The 22,959-nt window shown below is 33.6% G+C and overlaps 1 protein-coding gene across 1 annotated transcript in view; it reads right to left on the bottom strand.

Annotated features, from left to right (window-relative positions):
• Window positions 1–22,959, bottom strand: part of LOC145292193 (cilia- and flagella-associated protein 65-like) — a 2,765,874-nt gene that overhangs the window by 1,266,814 nt on the left and 1,476,101 nt on the right. Inside the window, exon 24 of the mRNA XM_080138498.1 lies at window positions 7,183–7,339. Coding sequence (XP_079994624.1) covers window positions 7,183–7,339 — 157 coding nt within the window. The remainder of the gene's footprint in view (window positions 1–7,182; window positions 7,340–22,959) is intronic.

The raw sequence follows: 22,959 nt of genomic DNA on the forward strand, positions 1-22,959 counted from the left end.
AATGCACCATTGATAGGATTTTTTTTTTTTCTGGTATCTTGCTTTGATAGTTTGTCATTTTCCCTTGCGTACAAACGTCGCAGTTGAAGGTTTTTGATGTTTGTATTTGCATTCCATCAACTACAGTCAGCAACTTTTTGATATCAGAAATATTGCAGTGTCCAAGAATTTTATGCCATGTCTGTAGATCATGGCAGGCGGTTTTTGATGGGACTACGATATTTAAATAATATAGTCTTCCATTCGGGTATACCAGTTTTGATTTATTGGGGCTAAAGTTTATATTTGCACCTTGTTTTGTGGCAGCTTGTACAGAAAATATATTTTGTTTAAATTTTGGGATTAGAAGAGCGTTTTCTACTTTATTGTTCCTTAGCGAGATTTTCGCATTGCCTCTTTTCAAAACGATATCATTGACTCGACTCCCGTCAGCTAGTTCTACAAAATGATTTTGTGGCTTAAAGTTGGGATCAAAATTGATAAAATCAGATTCCTTTGTAATCACATGTGCCGTGGCCCCACAATCGACAAGAAAATTATTGTTTGTTGAGGCATCAAATGTACACGAAAATAAAAATGTATGTTCGCTAACAGAGCTCTCTACATTTTTAATGTAGTCGCCATTTTGAGTCCTGTATCTACATTGGAAACTCTTGTGATTAGGTCAGTTCAGTGTATAAAGAAATAATTTTGGGTTTTCCTTTCGATAAATAATGCTCTCTCAATATGTTTAATGCTTTGCAGCCATCGTCCAGGGCTTCTCTCATTACCAGTGATAGACTTCGGTCATCTAAACACTGTATTAATTCCGCAAAGACAGTTGCGTTCTTTTCAATGAAGTCGGGGTCGTTTCTGTTTTCAGGTTGTGTTTGTAGTACTTTGTGTAGCTTTTGGATTCGTAGATATCCCAGAAATTTAACTTGCCTCAATTCGAATTTTGATTCGGATCCATCGAAATAAAGACGCACGCTGGGCCCATAACCTCTAGAAGTGTAAGCTATTTTGAGTTTCAGAACAGTTTCAGATGGTTCGCTGTTACACACAAGTTCTGGGAGGTGACTTGTTTGTAGTAGACAGTTCCACAGAACAAAATATTCTTACCGTGTCGAAACCCGGGAAAGAATATGTTAAATTGCTCCAGAAAAGGTTTAATATTTATGAAGCAATTCTGGTTTCTGATTGGTTTGTAGCAGAACGTGAATTAATTTGATTCGTCAGTTCTTAGCAGCATCGTTTATAAATAGAATTGTCCGACTGTGTGGGATCATACCCCATTACTCCAAAATATTGCAACACCTGTATAGATGAACTTAAATTGATGAAGGCTTGTATGTGAGTCGTTGATACCTTTTAATTTTGCTTTTCCCAGCCAAAAATACAAGATGACGTGGGGGGGGGGTTGAACATACGATCTTGTGTCCATCCATGCAGTCGGTTGGATAAATCTTTGAAGAAAACTGATTTTGTTGACCAGGCTTTTGTAGGAGTCTCTCAGTTTACACTACTTTTGAGGGTTTAGAATGACTTTATTGTTTGAAGATACTTTGAGTTGACATGTTCATGTGAAAACTTACTTGCTTTTGGAAATGACAAAAAAATGAATTCTAAAGAAAAATCAAAGAGAAACATCTACCAATTAGCGCCATTTGTGTTTTAGCATATGTAGAAATCGCTTTGCAATTCTGCTTCATATTCATTTTTGCAAAATATATGCAGTATATTGTTTCATTGTTCTGTTGCACTCATTAAAGGTGTTATATTGCAACTATAAAAGGAATGGGTGTAAGTTCATAATTATTACAGGAGTCCTAAGATTCTTTTATTCACTTAAATATGTATTTTTTTTCTTTGTCCCCAAGTAAAATTTTTACAATTCTAAAAGAACTGGGGTTGATTTTAAACTGACCTTCTAATATATACATTAAATATGAGTAAATTGAGTTAGAGCGCAGAAAGTTTGCTTTTCATCATTTGTACAATATTCGACTAATGTTTAAAGGTTTCTACTTGTTTCCTCAAGATGGCATTCTTTGAAAAGTGCCTGCGTCCTTTGTTTTTTATTCAAGGAATGAAAACAGAAATTGATCTTTCCATTAGAAACACTGAATCAGCATTGTCTCAAAATAACTTTTCCTGGCGATATTAAAGAAAACGTTCTAGAATTAATCTCCATTTTCATGACCAATTATATTTAAAAATAATATGAACCATAGATATTGTCGGAACAGTTCATGTGCTTTTTTAGATCAATACGTCTTAATTGAATTACAATTATTCTAAATCAATTCTATAATTTCAGTGGAAAAAGGTTATTTTTGAGATATAAGTAACTTCCTTTTTATATAACATCATTACAAAATTATGCATCTTTACATCTTTATGAGAGGATGGGTTTGCTGATCCGTCTGCCGCAATTCAATTTGAAATAACATTTTCATTGACAAAAGACAAATTCAATTGACGATTTTATTTTAAAAGCATCCAAACATTTATTATCTATTAGAGTGTTTGTTCATCGGTTGTTTTACTGTTTACGTTTGAAATAGCATTATCTTTCGCCTTTCACATTTACATTTGAAATACCAGTCTTTGATCTGTCAGACTAAAGTTTGAAATAGCATTGTTTTTGCTCAGATAGATTTAAGTTTGAAATACCATCGTCTTTGATCTGTCAGGTTTAAGTTTGAAATAGCGTTGTTCTTAGTCTATCAGACTTAAGTTTGAAATAGCATTGTCTTTGGTCCTACAGGTTTAAGTTTGAAATAGCATTGTCTGGCAGGCTTAAGTTTGAAATAACGTTATCGTTGATCTATCCGGATTATGTTTGGAATAACATTGTCTTTCAGATATGAGTTTGAAATAATTTTTTCATAATCATCATTAGAATATCTTTAATTGCTTAAATGTAATTAGCATTGAAATGGTAATATTTGAGATAATGCAAATATTTTTGAATTTTTTAAATTTATTTTTAGATTCGCACCAAACAAAATACATGGACATTGAGACACAAGATTCTACTGTGAATTAGGGTAAGATTCATAGGAACATCCCAGTTGGGGAGTTGAACAGTTGTTCTTTCATATTATACTTTAATTTTTACATATTTGTACAATCGTAGAAAAGGGAAGCAAAGAAGGAATTCCAAAAACTAGCAGTTGAATAAAAGAAGCTATTTGACTAGAAATTTTCTTCGATATTTTCGGCTCTATATAGTAAAGGGGTTAGATGTTGCTGATTGTCAGGTTGATTGGGGTATTTAAGTTGAAAGGGGCAGCACCGTAGCAAGGTCGTCAAAACACATTTCATTAAAGTACTTGTAAAACAAGCTCACGGAACAAAGTTTTATTCCTAGAACTGCCTGCCTGTGGAACTTTGTTCGGCTGGCCTGATTTCTAGCCGACTACAACATGGTCGTATTCAAGGACAATCTGAACAAATTCTTGCTGAGCAGTCCCCTTAAATAGTCAATTACAACTTAATTTCCATCACCGTGCACTTATTAACCTTTATCCTCAAGTGGCCTTCGGGACTTGATAAGTGGCTATTTTCTTGTAAAAATCATTACAGTGATAAGACAGGGGCTGGATCTTGGTAAACAGTATGGGACCTATTAGACTGAAGACTCAATTTTTAACCGTTTCTATGAAGAAGCTAGTGGTTGATGAATTAACTTAGATGTGCCAACAATACTCCGTGTATGAGCGAACGGTGGCTTTGTAGATATATAGGATACTAGAAGATCCACCTGGCGTTGCCCTGTATTAAACGTAGCATTAAATTCCTTTTAAAAAGATTGAAGTAAAAAACAAACTGAGACATATACTTGCGAGTATTATGTTTTTTCTAAACAGTTCATTTCTTTTAAGTAATACTCGAGCTGAGATCGAAACCAAAATCTAAAGACAATGAGTCAAGTACGATAGCCATTAGGCTAGTTTTGCATGATCTTTAAAAATTGTTTTCAAATCTACTTATTCTTAACATAAGTAATCTGTCACGTGAATGATGCATGCATGCACATTCATAAAAGAGTTGACATACAGATAAAAATATATGATGATTCCCACATATCAATTTTGACCCCTTAGCAGCATTTTTTCTGGATGAAAACCAATTAAAAAGTTTTCCATATGTATGAATACCCTATATACTAAATTTCAAGTCAATCAAGAACTCGTTGAGTATATAGGTTGAGAAGTGTCCTCACACACACACACATTATCACTTTTATAGATAAATAGATTGGCAGCTGAGTTTTTTTTTTTTTTTTACCCCCGGTAGATTTTGCCCATCTTATTTGCAGCAGACTTGGCAGTATCTTCTATGTATTTATTTCAATTCATGTTACCTATGAATGCGTGGCCGATGAGTTTGAATGTTGGACTCTCATGTAGAGTGTTGATAGCCGTACAAACTTAAGGAAGGAAGGTGGCAATCATGCAAACTGATGGCTTCGTATGCCAAGTTTGATTATTGTCTAGTTTATAATACTTTCATTAAAAATGTTGGCAACTTTCATTTTTCCCATTTTGTGAGTATCTAATTTATCAGGGAGAAATCAACATTAGAAAAACGAACCATGCGTTTCCAAATATACTTAGTATTGTTATGAGAGAGAAAAGAATGACAATAACAGAATGATGTTGAAGTAGAGAAAAAGAAACGCTATCTCGGTTAAAGGGATTTAATGTATTAAAAATATACACAATAAATGAATGAAGAATGTGGGTTGGTTTGGTCAGGATGAAAGTGCTTGTTGAAAGGAGCATAAAGTTAATGGAAGGAAATCGGTTGCTTGTTGGTTGAGTAACGCAGGTGGCCAGATACTGTTGATAATGCTCAATACCTGTTATCTAGTTTAGAATAGAGAGAAACTGAATTTCGTTTGAATCAAGCTCGTTATATTTAGAGAAATTGGCTCATCTCAACGTTGATCCTAATCCCTTTTTCACAAGCCGATGCCTATCACTTGTACTTTAATGCATTTATATGTGTTTATCTGGAGATATTCATGGATCCCTATGCAGAGAGACAATTTCTCATTTTTATTTTATCCTCAGCGTGTTCATATCGGATAGATTAATAATGATGTTTGGCTGTTTTGTTTTACGTCGTATCAACCATGTTTGCGTTATTTAATGGCAAACCAAGTTTTTGTGTACCTCCAAATGTTTATTTATGAGGTTTGATTTGTTTGTTTTTTAGAAATAAAATGTTTTTGTTTTTGACTTTGCAGAAAATGGTTAAGTTTTGAAAATGAAGAAAAAATAATAACATCATTGTTTGGTTCTTTTGTGGTGAAGAAGCCAATATCTTCAAACAGCTGATTTGGTAAGTATTAGCACTCCAGATCAAAATGGACCTGGAAGCAATGGTTATTAAGAGGCAACTGTACATTTCCCATAGCCTCCAAATAGAGACTCACTACTAGATTTCTTTTAAGCTCATAACTAGAACCTAATAATATGTAGCATGAATCAGAAAATTTTGCTTAAGCAAAATATAACAATACGTTTGAAAGAAAAATTAAATCTGGGCAGTATGTAGAGATGTGTGAACAATAGGAGACTTAGATTTTATGGCCAATCGAGGATAGTTCTTAGCTTAGTAGATGTAGAACAGTTGGGATAACACGGTCAGTTGGTGGTTATCAGCGAAACAAAGGAAATGATAAGCATGGACTTGAGAGAAAAACAATCAAATAAGGACCTGGCCCCCAAATAGTTTAGTTTGGAAGACTTTCTCGAGATATCCAATAAATGCCAGCTAGTAAATTAAGTCAAATGCAATGATGATGATAAAATGGCTTGTAAATGAAAGAGGAAGAGAGGGGGATTCTTTGACCATCTCTATTTTTCCTCTAGACATGAAATATGTATTAAATAAAATGGAAAAATGATCTCCGATCTAAACATTGAACAATACAACAAAATATTGTATTACATTTGCACAAATGTTCTTATATATGCGAAACTTCTGTTTTAATGCAAGACAATCTGATATATTTTGATTAGAAACGAATAATACTGTTATTTATCTATTTTTTAAAACCTCTTATTCAGCCCAAACAAAGCATGTTGCCACTTGGACGTAAGGGGCTACTATTCGAGACTAAATCTGCAGGAATACTATGTGATAAGTTGAGCAGCTAGATGTAAGAGTTCACTTGAACTTCTGCATGTTAGCACTGTCAGGGAAACAGGGACCTGTGAGAGAATTCCAAAGTCTAGCAATTCAAGGGAATAAATTATTAGAGTAAAAGGCTTTCCGGCATCTAGGGATCTCTACATTGTATGGATGGGATTTGCTACTTTTCAGGTTAATGGGGAGTACTTACGTCGACGGGGTACAAGAGATTTAAGTTAGTCAAAATACATTCCATTAAAATACTTGTAAAACAAATAACATCTCAGCAATGGGACAGAGGTTAGAGTTTGGTTGATAGTATAGTTGATATTAGGTTAAAGACTATTTTTTGGACTAAAAGCAAGAGACTAATGGCAGATGCACCAGCCCTGATGTGGTAGTAATACTTCATGCATAGGTGAATAAAGACTTTTTAAAAATATAGGATACTCTTAGATGGGAGTATTTTCTAGCACGGTAAAGAGAACCCACCTTCTTCACAATAATCTTGGCAATGCCCTAAATGTATTTGTTCCAATTTATGTTACCTGTGAGTGTTAGGATGAGGAGTTTGAACAAAGAGCATTCAGGCAGCATATCTGTGGTTGAAAAGGTTTCTAGTAATTGTTAAAGGAAAGAAGTTTAGTCTTGGCAGCATTGAATGTTATCATCCATTTACGTCCCCATTCCATAACATAAGGGTTTCTGATATGGTTTCAGCCATTGCCTTAGATATGTGTTAGCATGGTGTCATCAGCAAATATACCCATCTCAGAGGCAATTTTATCAAGGAGATCATTTATAAATATTTATGAAACTATCGTTGTTTTGTGAAACCTAGTAGAAAGTTTAGAAAAGATCTTTTGTTTTGGCATGCCTAAAACATAGAAGTCCTTTATTGGTTTATTACACAATTCTTGGTTTACTGTGTTCTTTGTTATTGCTTTGTAATGATTGTTTTCTGAATATGTTAAGCATTTGTTTTTGTATTTTATTACCTAAGCTGTTTTCTCAATAAACAATAAATGTAAAAATTCCAAAACACTGCCTTACCTATCTCTTCAGGATATTGCATTTCTTCATCATCGACAGTCTGTCGTACCAAAAGTTTGTAAACCAAATTACAAGTACCAGTGTTCATTAGAACAATGTTATATTGGGACAAACGCCCAACAACAACATCTCCAAAATTAAAATAGCTCGTCTCCACCTGGAATTTGAAAGAAAAAAAAATTAATGAGAAAATTTCTAGTCATGAAAACCTCTAAAGGATAATTGATACTTCCTTATGATTTAAAAAATACCAGATTTCATAAATTTCATAATTTAAATTGAAAATCCCATGTATTTGTTTTGTATTTTAATATTAAATCAGTTTTTTTCAAAAATATTTTTAAATTTTATAGGCTTGGATTTGATGACCACAAAGTAATGTTAAATTTGTAAAAAAAAATAGAAAAATGTGTGCAGAACAAGAGACTTCGCTGATCAGGTTGAAAGAATAGATGAAAATGTTTAGGTTAGTAGATGAAAAGCAGTTGATATCTCTAATTAAAGATAAGCGAAGAACATACCATTATTATTTAAATGGACTAGGGATATGGCATGTAGTGTTCAAATTGTTGGAGCCAATGTATCACCTTCATTAATTTGGGAAAGTATTAATTCATCTGCCTTCCTCCAGTGTGGACAAACCCTTTGTACCCCATGCATCATTATTTTCACTTTAATTTAATTTAGCTGTGTAACAAAAAATTGTAACTCTTTACTTCCTTGAAGTATGTTAATATGAATATATTTGACGATTATACAAACACTCATTTGATATATATATATATATATATATATATATATATATATATATATATATATATGGGCGATTTTCTAAAAAAAAACACCCGATCTCAAAGGTGAAGATGCTAACTTTTTTTTTTTTTTTACACGGTGGTCACCACGTATCAAGGCCCAGAAACCACTCAGGGATAAGGGTTATTGCATGTAGAGTACGTTAGTGTGGAGATTTAATAAAAGTGTCTACTTAAGGGGGCGGTTCATCAGGAATTTGCTTATGTTGGACTTGAAGACATCCAGGTTGTAGTCAGGTGGGAAGCAGGCAGACGGAACAGAGTTCCACAGGCGTGTAGTTCTAAGAAAGAAGCTTTGTTTATGGAATCTAAGTTTTGATTTAGGCACAGATAAAGAGTGGGGAAAATGTTTGACAGTGGTTTCAGCTAGACAGGTGTTTTTCATAAAAGATTGGCGAGGGGGGACCAGAGATTGGAGTTCACACAAGCACCTGCCATGGAAATAACGATAAAACAAGGATAGGCTCGCAACGTCTCTTCTGTGGGAGAGAGGTTGCAGGGAAGAGAAAAGGGCATCCCCCACTAAGCCACAAAGTCTATTTTGTACTCTGTCAAGGCAGGATAGGCTGTTTTTAGCAGCTACTGCCCAGATATGGCAGCAGTATTCCATCCTTGGACGTACTTGGCTTTTATATAGATAGAGAATTGCATCAGTAGTGAGATATCTTCTGGAGCGGTAGAAGGATCCCACCATCTTTTCAGCGACTTTGGCAACAGACTTGATGTACGTGTTCCATTTCAGATCAGGAATAAAGGTCAAGCCCAGAAGTTTGTCAAAACATGGGCTTCTCCAAGACGAGAGCCATCCATTTCAATTGATGTTAGATGGGGATCAGAGCGTTGATGATGTAAAGATAGGAGTTTAGTTTTAGATACATTAAAGGTAACCAGCCATGTCTTCCTCCACTGAACCACGTACTCGAGATCAGAGGAGAGAGAATCAGAGAGAACTTTGTCATTTACAGCCTTTGATGTGCTGCTGTAGATGGTCGTGTCATCAGCATAGATGTCAATGAATGATTTAAGTGTATGTTTAGGGAGATCATTGATGTAGATCAGGAAGAGACTTGGGGCCAGGATGGACCCCTGAGGGATTCCAGTATTAATACTGCAGGCCTCTGATTTTTGTCCATTGACCACTACTCTTGCGAGCCTATAAGAGAGAAATGATTTAATGATAGAGAAAACATTTCCAGCTATACTGTAGCTGGAAATCTTGTGAAGTAGGCCTTTATGCCATACCTTATCGAAGGCCTTTGATACGTCAAGAGCAATTGCCCTAGAAAGGAAGCCCTTGTCAAGAGATTCACGAATCCTATGAGATATAACGGTTAGCACATCTGTGGTAGATCTTGCAGAACGGAAATCTTAATATCGTTTAAAAAATCAACAACGAAGTGTACGTGTGTGTGTGTGTGTGTGTGTGTGTGTGTGTATTTTAAGAAAACATCTTTCACTATTTTTGACTCTATTTATAATAAGTCAAAGATATAAGTTTTGAATAAAAATACCGCATAAATTGTCCCGATTATTTGTGTTTGTTCATCTCTTTCACCAGTTTTTTTTTGCATGGTAACATCTTTATTAAATGCCTGCATACTTATTTACCTACAATAATTCACGCAATGTCGATCGAGTAGCAGTGTGGACAGTGTGAGACCTATTTAATTGGAGACTTTTTTGAACTCTATCTAAAAAGGAGAGACTATTGGTAGATGTACCATCCCAGATGTGGCAACGATTTTCCATGCATGGGCGGGGGTGGCTTTGTAGAGATATAAGATATTGGTGAGTGGGAGTTATTTTCTAGTGTGGTAGAGTAAGCCTACCTTCTTCACTTTATGTGGCCTGTGAATGTTAAGCCGAAGTGTTTGAATTATTGTTGTTTCAATGTTCTGCAAATGTCTGTTTCAATTTCGTTACAATGCCATGCAAAAGAACCATTAAGTTTATGAATAAAGTTATTATTCCGTTATTTCCTCAAATAGGCAATTCTCAGCAATTACTGCCATCCATAGTTGTTGTCTCACCACGTTTTTGATCACGTAAGCCTCTGGCCGGCTTTGGGTAGGATTGAAACCGCTATCTCCAGACAATTCTCACCTGGAACCGTAGAAATGTGATGAAACGAGAACAACTATGGATGGCAGTAACTACTGAGAATGCAATTAGGAGATTTGGAGTTCCTATCCCATCGCGGTTACCACCTGACGAAGGTCAGAGGAATAGTTGGCCGAAACGTTGTGAAACAACATCTAAGAAAGGTGAGGATAAAAGTCTGAAAAAAAAAACAAATTAATGCCTTGGCATGTTCTATAGTGTTTTGTTCATTAATTTTGCTTTTTATTGGAGCTGGTTTACCAAAAACCACATTCTTTTAATCATTTCCTGAACAAAAAGAAAAAAGAACACCAAGCAATTTTCAGACATTTATATTTTAAAAATGTTTTCACAAATATTTTTACATTTTTAATAACAGCTCTGCGGACCAAACTAAAGACTTTGGTGGCTCAGATCTAACCTGCAGGCCATAGTTTGGAGACTCCTGCTGTAAGATAGTGCTATGTCTATCATATTATGAGTATTCAAGAAAAAGGTGTATTAAACAGAGAGGTTAATTAGCAAGAAGACACAATATTACTCTGCAATGAAGATGATGGCATTTGCCGAAATAGATAAATGCTTAATAAAGATATAAAGACTTCATTGTTATCTATGTTTGTTGCACAGCAAAACGTATTGACGATAAACAAAAGAAAACTCTTATTATCTCCGCAGAAGATTAAATAGTCTTCGGAAAGGTGCTTGCTAAACCTGTTATATTGTGAAGACCAACACTTTCGCTTTTTTGTCTGTAACTCGATAAGCAACGTTTCTCAAAACAGATGCGTAATGCAGCAGAGTGTCTGCATCATGCAATGACACAAACATCTACTGCCGTATTTATAAAAGACAAAAAAACTCATAAAATTACGAAAATAAATAGAATACAATATAAGATGATAATCAAAAGAAACAATTCGTATTTTCTGAAGTAAACATTTTATCTACACTGAATATTTGTGGAAGGAATTTAAATGAAGAAATTTCAGATTGACACCTGAAACAATGAAACGAAACTCGCGAGACAAATTCACACCTTGAAAGAATTGTATTTCTTCGCTATTTTGTATAATTTTATATCGTCTGAAACATACGTATCACATTTTTACACCTTAGTTGGTAACTTTATTCAAATGTATTAAAATAGCTGAATGTTGAGCCAGTATTATCTACCTCCTCTCCTCCTCTCTTTCCCCGCTGTGTGGGATGAAGCTTGCGGTGAGGATTCAACGAAATTAGATGATTTGGGTCGCGCTCTGGAGGCCTGTTTAGTTTTTGCTTCTTTACTTGAAATGTTATAAGAAAACATTATATACAATCGCTTTTAACAATAACAACAGGTTGATAAAAAAAAAAACCTAACAGCGAATTCAAAAATAATGATTCATATAGGAATTGTATGTTTTGATGGATGAAGTATGAAATAAGGACCTCGGAAGTGAGACACATTCCAATCAACACTGGTTGACTACGAACGTACGTATTATTTGTCAACAAACATGCACAATCTGAGTTGTTTGTTTTATTCGTTCATTTTTGATATAAGGGAAAGATTTATTCAAACAAAAAATGGAGAGAATATATATTTTTTTATGTTGGGTGTGTTTTTTCTTCTTGGGAGGGGGAGTTCTTTTTAACAAAACATGAAATGATTTGGGTAGAATTCTGGAGGCCTATTTAGTCTTTGCTCCTTTACTTGAAATGTTATAAGATAACGTTATATACAATCGTTTTTAACAGTAAAAACAGGTGGAATAAAACATCACAGCGCATTAAAAATAATGATTCATATTTGAATTTTGTGTTTTATTAGATACTAACAGGACCCATTAACCGACGTTGCCAAGTTGACGCAGCCCCCCCCTCACCTCATAAAAAATTAAAGTACGGTTGTTGTCGGTGGCCAACTCCCAACCTCAGGAATGGCTTTCAGAATAGACACCCCAACCTCCCCATATTAAGAACGTCTTTCGGAATAGACACCCCCAGCCATCAAGATGTACTTGTCTCTGCTAAATTTAACTGAGATTTTCGTAATCAATATAGTCGAAAACCTATAAAAGTCGTTATGTGAAAGAAAATTGTGCAGGTGGAAGTAATGTAAAAATTTACCCGCCAAAAAAGTTAATATGTTTAACTTTTTTTTTTCAGCACGGTTGTAATATGTACAGAGTGACGACAATCAGTTAATATATATATTTTTTTGTTGTTTAGCGACGCTAATTGGTTAATAGGTTTAATTTTGTTTGTTTTTTTCCAGCACGAGAGTAATCTGTAGAGAGCGACGACAATCTGCTAACATATTTAATTTTGTTGTTTTTTTAGAGACGCCAATCGATTAGTATGTTTAATATTGTCTTTTTTTTTTTTAGCACAACTGAAATATGTAGAGAGCGACGACAATCTGTTACTTTGTTTAATTTAGTTTTTATAGCACGATTTTCTTCTGTAGAGAGCGACACCATATTGTATAATTTATGTAATGTTCGTTTATTTATTGTAGAATATGCGAATAGTCAGGTATCAGCCACTCAAACTAAGCGGAATTTGAGAAGGGAGAATTAATTATTTTTGAACCAAGAAATGGAAAAATTATGTTATGGCTGTATGTAATAACCAGTTAATAGTGGTGCAAGCACAATATGGTAGGAAAATATAGAATTTGGTAGCGGAGGAAGCATTAAATATTGAGAGAGAAAAATAGGAACTTCTTTCTCTGTAGATGTAGCATTTGTGATGGTGTTGCTTATCAGATGCAATGTAGCATTTTATTAATACGAGTAAATGTGGCAGAAATGGTGTTTGTAAGCTACAGGCTAAAGGCTGTCAGGGTAGATGTATTGAATCTGTATGTGGCATCTCTTGTTTCAAACCTACGGTACTTTGATCCAGAATTATGATAACTACAATCAAATTGTAAATGTTATCATTACTGTAAAACTGTAAGTGTTTATCATAAGTTATGATATTTCAAAACACTGCTTCTCATATTAAAATAAGTAAAATTTTGAAACATTGTATGATTTGATTTAATATTGATTCATTTCTTATCCAACTTCCAATTAAACAGTTTCGCTGAATCCAAACACATTAATAACTATGACAACATTACTAAAGAAGAAAACATTAACCGGTAAACAAACGAGACTATAAAACAGCAACTGGTAATAAAGTCATAGAACAAAAAACAAATCTCAGAAAAGTAACAATTTGGAATATTTTAAAAGGTAGTCAATGGAAAATATTCAAATCTGTTACAATTCAAGTATTAAAATTAAATAAAACTAGCAGGGAGACCAGACGTTACCTGGGATTGAATGAGAATCAACAAATGTTCCACCCTTCCAATACTTTTGGTGTTAAAATCGGTGAAATCGCCCATTCGTCAATCAAATTGATTGCTTGCCTGCTCTAGCTGGAAATCCATCACAGTACACTGGGGGAAGCTCATATGCCTCTCTGCAGTGATTTAGTCGACAATGCATTGTAGTCTACATTGCACTGTAGAGAACATATTGTTTATAAAATTATTTTGTATAATGAATTAAATTAAAGTTTAAAATGCAAAAAGTCAATTGTGCTCTAAACAGAAACATTAATTTTCAACGCATCTCTGTTTTATCAAAGAAAATACTGTTAATTTTATACACTGAACCCTTCAGCTTGAGCAATGATAAAACTTCTCAAATGCACTTTTGATGTGAGGCTGTATAAAAGTGTAAACTCTAGTCAAACTAACTGTTCATTCTTTAATCGGATTTTTACGATTATTAATTTTCAATACTTATTAGAGGCATTCAAACACAAAATCAATCTAAGAACACTCCCAGACACATGAATTACATTTGTGTGAAATTTAAAAAAAATCGGCTCAGCTGTTCTTTGACTCCATATGCAACTCTCTCTCTCTCTCTCTCTCTCTCTCTCTCTCTCTCTCTCTCTCTCTCTCTCTCTCACACACACACATACAGTGCTTTTTATATATAATCCGAGATAAATATTTTGATCACAATAAGAGAATCAAACAGAAAAAATGTAAGTCAGGTTTTTCAGATTTGGATTTCGTATATAAGTAAAAATTTAAAATTCCCAAAAAGGTGCTGAAATAGAACTGATACTGCCCTTTTTCTTTGTTATGCTCTAACGTTTTTAGAGTAATTAGTTTTATTGCTCGGTATTTTCTAAACCACTCTTATTGATTAATCAAATGTATAATAACTAAATAATATGTTCATTTAAAAAGTATTTTATGCTTTTGCTATCACTACTTAGGACACTATAATAATGATATATACAAAATCATTTGTATTTTTATTTGCTACAAAAAAATAAAGAGTTTTAGTATTATTTTGATTACCATTTGACGACTTATATCCTCATCTTCTTGTTCTCTCAATGTTTCAGCCGATGTAACCACCGATCTTTTTCAGATGCATTCTGTCAAACTCTGGAATCTAGACACAATTTCAAACTAACCCCTTTATTTAATACACAGGGGACATTGTTCTTGTTCTACCGCTCCAGTAGATATCTCACTGCTGATGCAATTCTCTACCTGTATAAGAGCCAACTACGTCCTAGGATGGAGTACTGTTGTCACATCTGGACAGGAGCTGCTAGAAGCAGCTTATCCTGCCTTAACATAGTTCAAAATAGACACCGTAGTCTAATAGGGGATGCCCTTTTCTCTTCTCTTCAACCTCTTTCCCAGAAAATAGATGCTGCAAGCCTGTCTTTGCGCTATCGTTATTTTCATGACAAGTGCTCGTCTGAGCTTCAATCTATGGTTCCCTCCTTGCCAAACATTCATGAAAAATACTTGTTTAGCTGAAACTACTATCAATAATTTCCCCCACTCTTTATCTGTGCCTAAACCTAAACATAGATTCCATAGAACTGCACGACTATGGAATTCTGTTCCGTTTGCCTGCTTTCCAGCTGACTACAATATGGTTGTCTTCAAGTCCAACGTAAACAAGTTCTTGATGAGTCGTCCCCTTAAGTAATCCTATTTACAAAATTTACTACTAACGATTACTACGATATTGTCCCACATTGATTAATCCTTACTCTTGAGTGGCATCCAGGCCTTGATAAGTGGTGACTCCTTTGTATATATATATAAAAGAAAATCAGCCATGACCGGGAAAGAAACGTGTTAATTAATTTTTATTTTATTCTAAGTATTGCCTGTGATGAGCATTGAGCCTTCAACCTAAAGAAGTCTTTTACTTAGAACTGATTGTTATGTAAAACCATTATCAGTTGCTTCACATATCAATTACACTAAGTCATGGATGAGAGAAAGGAACAATCTACTCAGTTGATTAAATAAAGAATTCAGTTTGCAATTCTGTATAGATTCCTGGATTCAAAAGATACAACTGAAGAAGTTCGTAGATCACATCGGCCACAACATTGTGAGAATAATAATATGAGAATAGTAGTCCGAGTAATTAAAATAATCTAATATTAGCTTAAGGTTGTGAATTGAACACTTTACTTAATTCACTTGGTTATATTGCTCTCATCTTGTATTCCATGTGTTTTCCATATCAGGCCTCAATTATTTTTTCTTGCGTTTTGTTGTGTAGTTTTCAATGATGTAAGGGACAAGTAGGAGAAAAATGTAGGTGAAAGGAAGACAAGAAGGAAACAGTGAACTTCGTGTTACATAACGGAAAAGAATCGAAGTTCATCTCTTGGAACGTAAAAAAAATGTGGAATTCAATGAGGAAAACAAAGCCACTCACCTAAAACGCATTTCAGAGAAGAAAGAAAAACATAAATGATTAATTGCTTAAAAGTGCAATTTCTTTGAAGTTTAAAAAAGAGGAAATTACTCAAAAAGCCAGAGAACTCTGTTATAGACAACTCGATGAGAATCTGAAACCTCGCACCTGCAACTAATAAATATCTGTTTCTTAACCTTTTAATTCAAAATTAGCCTAAAGTTAGGCTTAAATAGAACCTGAAATTGAATCACCGAACCTATAAATACTAGCCTTAGATTCTAAATGGTGTTCACATTCTGCTTAATATAGATAAAATAGCAATTTCTATTTACTTGCCTTCCCACGAGGGCAAGGTTAGACGTAAGGCCAATCCTTAATATGGTGAAAATCCAGCTCCCCACATCTCGATTGGAACAAAAAATAAAAATTGTTTCCATCTAGGATTTCTCCATCGCTGACTAAGAACAGAATAAACGAAGTGTAGTATCAGAACAGATACTACACTTTAAATAAATCATTTGTAATGAATCATTAATAAAGTGGTTTTTAGGGAGTAAATAATTTAATTACTTGCAAGATCTGTGGAAATTCCACAGAATGAGAAATAAATTTCATGAACAAATATGTTTTGATAAAGCTGATATTTTTCTGAATAGTGAAAAAAAAATGAGTCGTTTGGACAGAAAAAACAATAACACACAACAAATGAGTTTATCAACATTCCTACGAAAATAGTATCCATTGTATTTTAAATACAGAACAGCCTCAAATGAGACAAATTAATAAGTACTAATAAATACTCAGAAAAATAATATTGTGCTACATAGTTCAATACAAATAATAAAATCACATTGTAAGAGACAATCATCAATTTGCTCCTTCAGTCCAGCATCTCTTGGCAACAAATGTTTTTTTCTGTTTCTTTGAAATGTTCTCCTTTTGTTACATAACGCTTTGCTGACTTCTTTCTTTAGTGAAAAATTGCTGCACATCGAAATTACGACGAATTCCTTTCTTACACCATTACAGCAATGATCATATATTATTATCATTATAATGATATTCAGAAACGAGGCTATATCAAAGGGAGGCAACTTTGATATTCTCGTCCAGGTTGCCAGATTGACCTTTTTAAAGCCAAGCTTCACAATTTGGCCTTTTTTTTTAGCAGTTTGACCTTCAAAAATTGCATTTGGCCTTTTTCAAAGCATAATATATGGATTTACTAAGGAAGGAACAAGCAGAATATTATATAGATTAATAATTTATTAGGTAAATAATAATTGCTGCAACTTAAAACAGGCATATATTATTATATTAAAGCTAAGTGAATACTTCTTTCCTATATACTTCAATGACACAACGTAAATACTAAAATATCTCTTAGTTTAGAGCATTGAGCTATGTCTGAAAATAATTTAAGTTAAATTTTTCTAATTAGTTGTAATTTGTAATGACCTGAACAAATCATCCATCTCTCACTTAGCTCTATATGTCTCTGTCATTTAAAGAAAGAGTGACTTTTTTTTCAGCACTGCTTTTTAATTTCTATATTTTGCTATCTAATTTACATAGTGTTTGTACTTATAGATATATAAGTTAATGTATCTCTTCCTTTCTGTATTATTTATCGGGAGAAGTAAAGAAACTTTTTACTTTTAGTTATACGAGAAGACTGTCTCAAGAGATATGACACATTTTATGAATTTTTGCATGAAATCAAAATGGAATAAATATTGGTAGTAGTTGTAACCTGGTGAATCAAAGGTAGGTCAGCTTAATGATAGTTTCAAATAAAATGTAGCTCAATGATATAAGATTTTTTTATAATCGCTGTTTTGGGATGCAATGCAGGATCATCTTTCTCAATCAATCTCTTTTTAAGAAGAGATTTTGCTGGTTCGATCAGGCAACCCAGGAGAGTTCATTCACAAAGCAATTAACTTCAAAACCACTCCAAGTTTGGAATAGATGCCTAGGAGGCCAGCTAAAGACATGAATCTAGCTTCAGTTCATAGGTCTACAGTGTTTACTGCTAGTCCCGAATTGGCTGCCTATCATTATCTCAGCCACTGCAGACCATCGTGAGTGGTCTGTGTTCATCTTGGAAGCTGTGTGATCTATTGAGTCAACCTATTCTGCATGAATTTAGCTTTAAGTACAAGTCAGTACTATTTTGAATATTCAATACATTGTCATCATTATAAAATTAAACTCAATCCCAGAATGAATATTTTACTCAGAAATCTAATCTATCTCTAACCAGATCTTTATCTCTTTCAAGTTCATTTTTATAACTTCCTTCCATATTTTCTTTAGCCTTCACCTATAAACTGAACCTGTTACCTTAACTGTTCCATATATCTTCACTAAAGAACTCTCATTCATTTCTTCAATATGGTCAAACCATCTATGACTCATTTAATGCATAGATCTGCTTCAACTGTCTAAATTTAATCTTCCTCTAAGAACAAATCTAAATCTGTCTTTAGCACTCACATTGCACATCCATCTTATTATCATTTTTTCTCTTTTCAATTTCATATCCTCAATCATCATTGTGTAAGTTTTACTTTCGTACCTCATCACTGCATATACATGCCTGATAAACTCTTTCTTTGATTGATAGCAGTTAGTAATGGCAGAAGTTCTCTGAACTGACTCTATCCATGCTTATCTTGCAATCACATGATCACCTATTCCACTGTGTTTCAATGGTATCATTAAAGCAACAAAATTTCTTGACAACCTCAGTAGCTTCACCATCGTCCAGATATGCTTTCTCCACACCTGAGTTTTCACCCACCTGCATTGTCATTACATAGTATGAAGAAGGAATACAAACATCATGAAAATAGTTGCCATTATTGACCACTCTGTTCAAGATAAATTTACAATGAAGTTAAAATAAATATGCTGCAGAGTTATTTCTCCATTTTTTATTCTTCTAAATAAAAAAGTAGTCAATTTCCCTATTCCATTAACTATTATAGATTAAGAACCAAAAGCTTTAAATAGGATTCACAGTCAACTTAAACTTATACAAACGGTTTCATGAACCACTTAGCAAGAGAATAAACAAAATTGAAATAAGTGAATTTCGAAAACAATGCTTTATTTAATACATGCTCTCAATCCGTCAGCCATGACTGAATAGAAGTCTTAAGTAATTCGCAATTGTATTTTTGGATCGCCTGCACTGAGGATTTTACAACTGAATTTTACCAAATACTCTATCCACTCTGTCACAGATCCTTGCGGACGTATCTAGTACGAACTTTAAAATCTTTAAACTCATTTTGTTTCCAGATGCAAATATCACGATTTATTGCTACATATTATTATTATTATATGTATAGGCATATTTTTACCTACTTATTACTATATATATATATATTTAGTACTAAGGTTAATACGATATATAAAAGCAAAGTGCAGACTTTCTTTTTGGCGTCACTGTATGTATATATATATATATATATATATATATATATATATATATATATATATAAATATATATATACAGTGACGCCAAAAAGAAAGTCTGCACTTTTCTTTTTTTTAAAACCACAAATTTAAGCTAAATTGAATGTAACTCTTTAAACAATCTCTACCTCATTTGATTCGCTTTTTATTCTTCTATAATTTTACCTGTTCATATTTGACTTTTAATTGAAGTATCCTAGTGTTCACGTCAATTTAAAAAATTAACTTCAAATCGAGAAGACAAAAAGAAACTCTGCAGCAACAAATGAGCTTAAAACCAGCTTAAAATATCCACCTTTTAGGCAGCAAAGTATCTCTAATCGTAATTGTTTTTGTCCCAGGTCATACAACGTAACATTTAGTCCGTATGCCTCAACTTTTTCTTAGTGATCGTCAGGAGCTCATTAATCACCACCTTTCTGGTTTATCCAATCGAGAAATCAGCTGCAAATTGAAATGTGATGAGAAAACAGTACGAATAGCTGGGCAAAAGCACAAAAAAAAAACCAGCAGTGTTCGTGAGGCCTCTAAATCTGGTCATCCAAGAATTAGTTCTTACAGGAAAGACAATGCTATCGAGATGTGTAGCCTCAAAAACAGATTTGAAACGGCTCCCCAAATCCAACAATAGTGTAATCTTGTTAAAAAGTGATCTCTTTCTACAGTTAAGAACAGATTGAAGGAATTTAATTTGCGAAGCTGTGTTGCAAGATGCAAACCAATGATTTTTGTAAAGAACAGAAAACATTGTCTGAACTTTGTCAGATGCAATGAAGATCATGACTACATATTAATCAAAAGTAATTTTTAGCGATGAAAGCAAGTTCAATGGGCTAGGAGTGATGGTATGAAGATTTAATGGATGAAGAATTTAATCGTAGGTGCACAGTTTCAACGCTGCAAAGTGGTGAAGGTTCAGTTTTGGTGTAGGCCATTATTAGTGGCAATGGTCCCGGGTCTATAGTTCGCTTGCAAGGTTGAATTAATTCGTCCAAGTACATTAATATGTTGACTGAGCATTCTCTACTCTACGTTTGCCAGAATTTGGATGATAATACCATCTTCATGCAGGATAATGCTCCCATTCACACAGCTGGCAATGTCAATACTATTTAAAGAGCATGATATTACGTGTTTGGATTGGCCTGCACAATCTCCAGACCTCAGTTCTATCGAAAACGTATAGCAGTACATCATGCAACATTTACACAATGATAAAATTTTAAATCTGGAAGAATTTTGGACAAAAGTTAAAGAGAAGTAGTCTTGCCACGGACTAATTCAAAAGAATGCCCGAGAATTTGCAGGCTGTAAAATTGCAGAAGGGCTATACAACTAAATATGAACTAATTCATTGTGTTCGTGTTGTATTTGTGTTGCATTAATGTTCTAACGTTACATTTAAATAACAATTTTCCCTTGTGCGGAGTTTCTTTTTGCCTTCTCGATTTGAAGTTAATTTTTTAAATCGACGTGAACAATAGGATACTTCTATTAAAAATCAAATATGAACAGGTAAAATTATATAAAATAAAATAAAAGGCAAATCAAATGACGTATAGGTTGTTTAAACAGTTACATTCAATTTAGCTTAAATTTGTGGTTTTGGAAAAAAATGACACGTGCGGACTTTCTTTTTGGCGCCACTGTGTGTATATGTGTGTGTGAGTGTGTGTACGTCCAGTAATAGTGATATTTACGTATAGAAACGAAATAAATATAGGGCTTCAGTTGAGCTCACATGTTTGTAATCGCTATATGTAGGCACATACTTGGCAGATGCAAATTGGTAATGTTGTTGAGTGAGCAGACAGGGTTTGGATCCTGCGTATTCCTACTCAGATATACTTAAATTACCAAGATATTTCATGAAGACAATTGTGTAGTTCAGTCATATCTATCTATTGTGAGGATTTTCGTCACAAAATAAAGTTCAGTTATAACACAAACAAAAGATATTTTAAATTTGTAAAATGTTGAATTGGGCTGACGATAAAAAATGCATTTTGTTTTCATTTTTACTTCAGTATAAAATCACAGAAATTAAGGGGTCTCTTCCTGGGGATAACATTCCATTTTTATACGAGATACATAGATATCCGAGTGTTTAACTAAAGTTCTGCCTTACCTGTCAAACCTTGAGTTAGTAAAGAAACAAAGAACATTCATTTTCCTCTCCTCAATTAACTAGTTAACTATGTCTATCTTTCATGTGGTCTCTTAGTTTTACCGGATCACAAGACAAAAATTAATCTATTTGGAGCAGGTTTTTGTCATCGAAAGAAAGTTCAGTTAAAACGTAAAGTAAAAATAGATAAGTATAAAAAAGTTGAATTGGCCAACAGCTTTCGACGGGAAACTGAACAGCTTTACTTATTCAAATAATAAAAAAGATATACAAAACAGCGAATTATTCACAGATTGAAACCTCTTTTTAACATGTATACCTGATGCTTCAGACCCAACAATGTAGCAGATATTTTTGTTTGTTTTGTGAGTTGTTGGCACTTATTTCGTAAGGAGGCACTTCTGTAATAGTTATTTATGGCTTGATTTTATGAAGAACTTAAGTCGACCACAATAATTAAAAGGAGAAAAAAGAGAGGGCCCTATGCATTTAAGCTTATAAAAAATGCTCATGTGACCCCTAAGGGAGCAGTGATTGGGTTTACCTATTTTTCCAACCTGTGCGACCGTTAAAAGGACAAGTGACAACAACTAAATTGGTCAATCCATGCATGTCTTATCAATTCTAACAATATTAACCAAGTCTCACACATTTTTCCTTGCAATGAAAGGCAAAGTTTTGGAATTTACAAATTCTGTCAGCTCAACAAATGTTAACTATCCAGCATAGCACTGAACACGAACTTGGCTTATCTATCTTAATCTGATGTGTTTACACAACGTAGTGCAAACAACCTCATCTAGTTGTACTATTCAATTTATAAGTAAATGTTGTGTTTTTGATCTGGCGAAATTCCAGGAATGAATTCAATCATTAATTCCGTCAAACAATTTTATAAATGGGTAAACAATGAATAAATAAATGGAAACAAATTATTACAAAATGGATAGCACTGTTGTTATAAGGATTTTTTTTTTTTTTTTTGCAATATATATATATATTACATTCAGAGAGAGGGGGAACAAAAAAAGGAAGACAAAATATCTGAGTGTATAAGAATATTTTTTGAAAAGAAAATTCAAATCTATTTCAGCTGTATAAAATATAAAAAAGAGACTTTGTAGAGATTTTAGATTTTACATTTACGAAAATGTATTCTGATATTTTTGTATGACGTCAATATTTTATAAAAAAATACTTTTAATATTTTTAATTCCTTATAGTAATGTGAAGAAGCATAAATTCCAAAATATTCAAAGAATAAGAAATCCATGCATTTTCATTGGTCTGTGACATGTAAGTTTCAAATGAGATTATTTAGTCTGCATTGCTTACATTTGAACTAGCAATTTTAGATGCATGCTAACATCCATGTGATAGGATCTACTGTCAATGCTTTATTTTGAAATAAGCGTTTTGTCGCTGAACACGTGGATAGATAACTCAGTATTCTTTCAGATTTATAACACTATTTTCACTATGGATTTTGAAATCTTCCACTTAGTCACTTCTG

Source organism: Euprymna scolopes, chromosome 13 (assembly GCF_053919585.1).
Source record: "Euprymna scolopes isolate OS-2025 chromosome 13, ASM5391958v1, whole genome shotgun sequence".
Lineage (NCBI taxonomy): Eukaryota > Metazoa > Mollusca > Cephalopoda > Sepiida > Sepiolidae > Euprymna > Euprymna scolopes.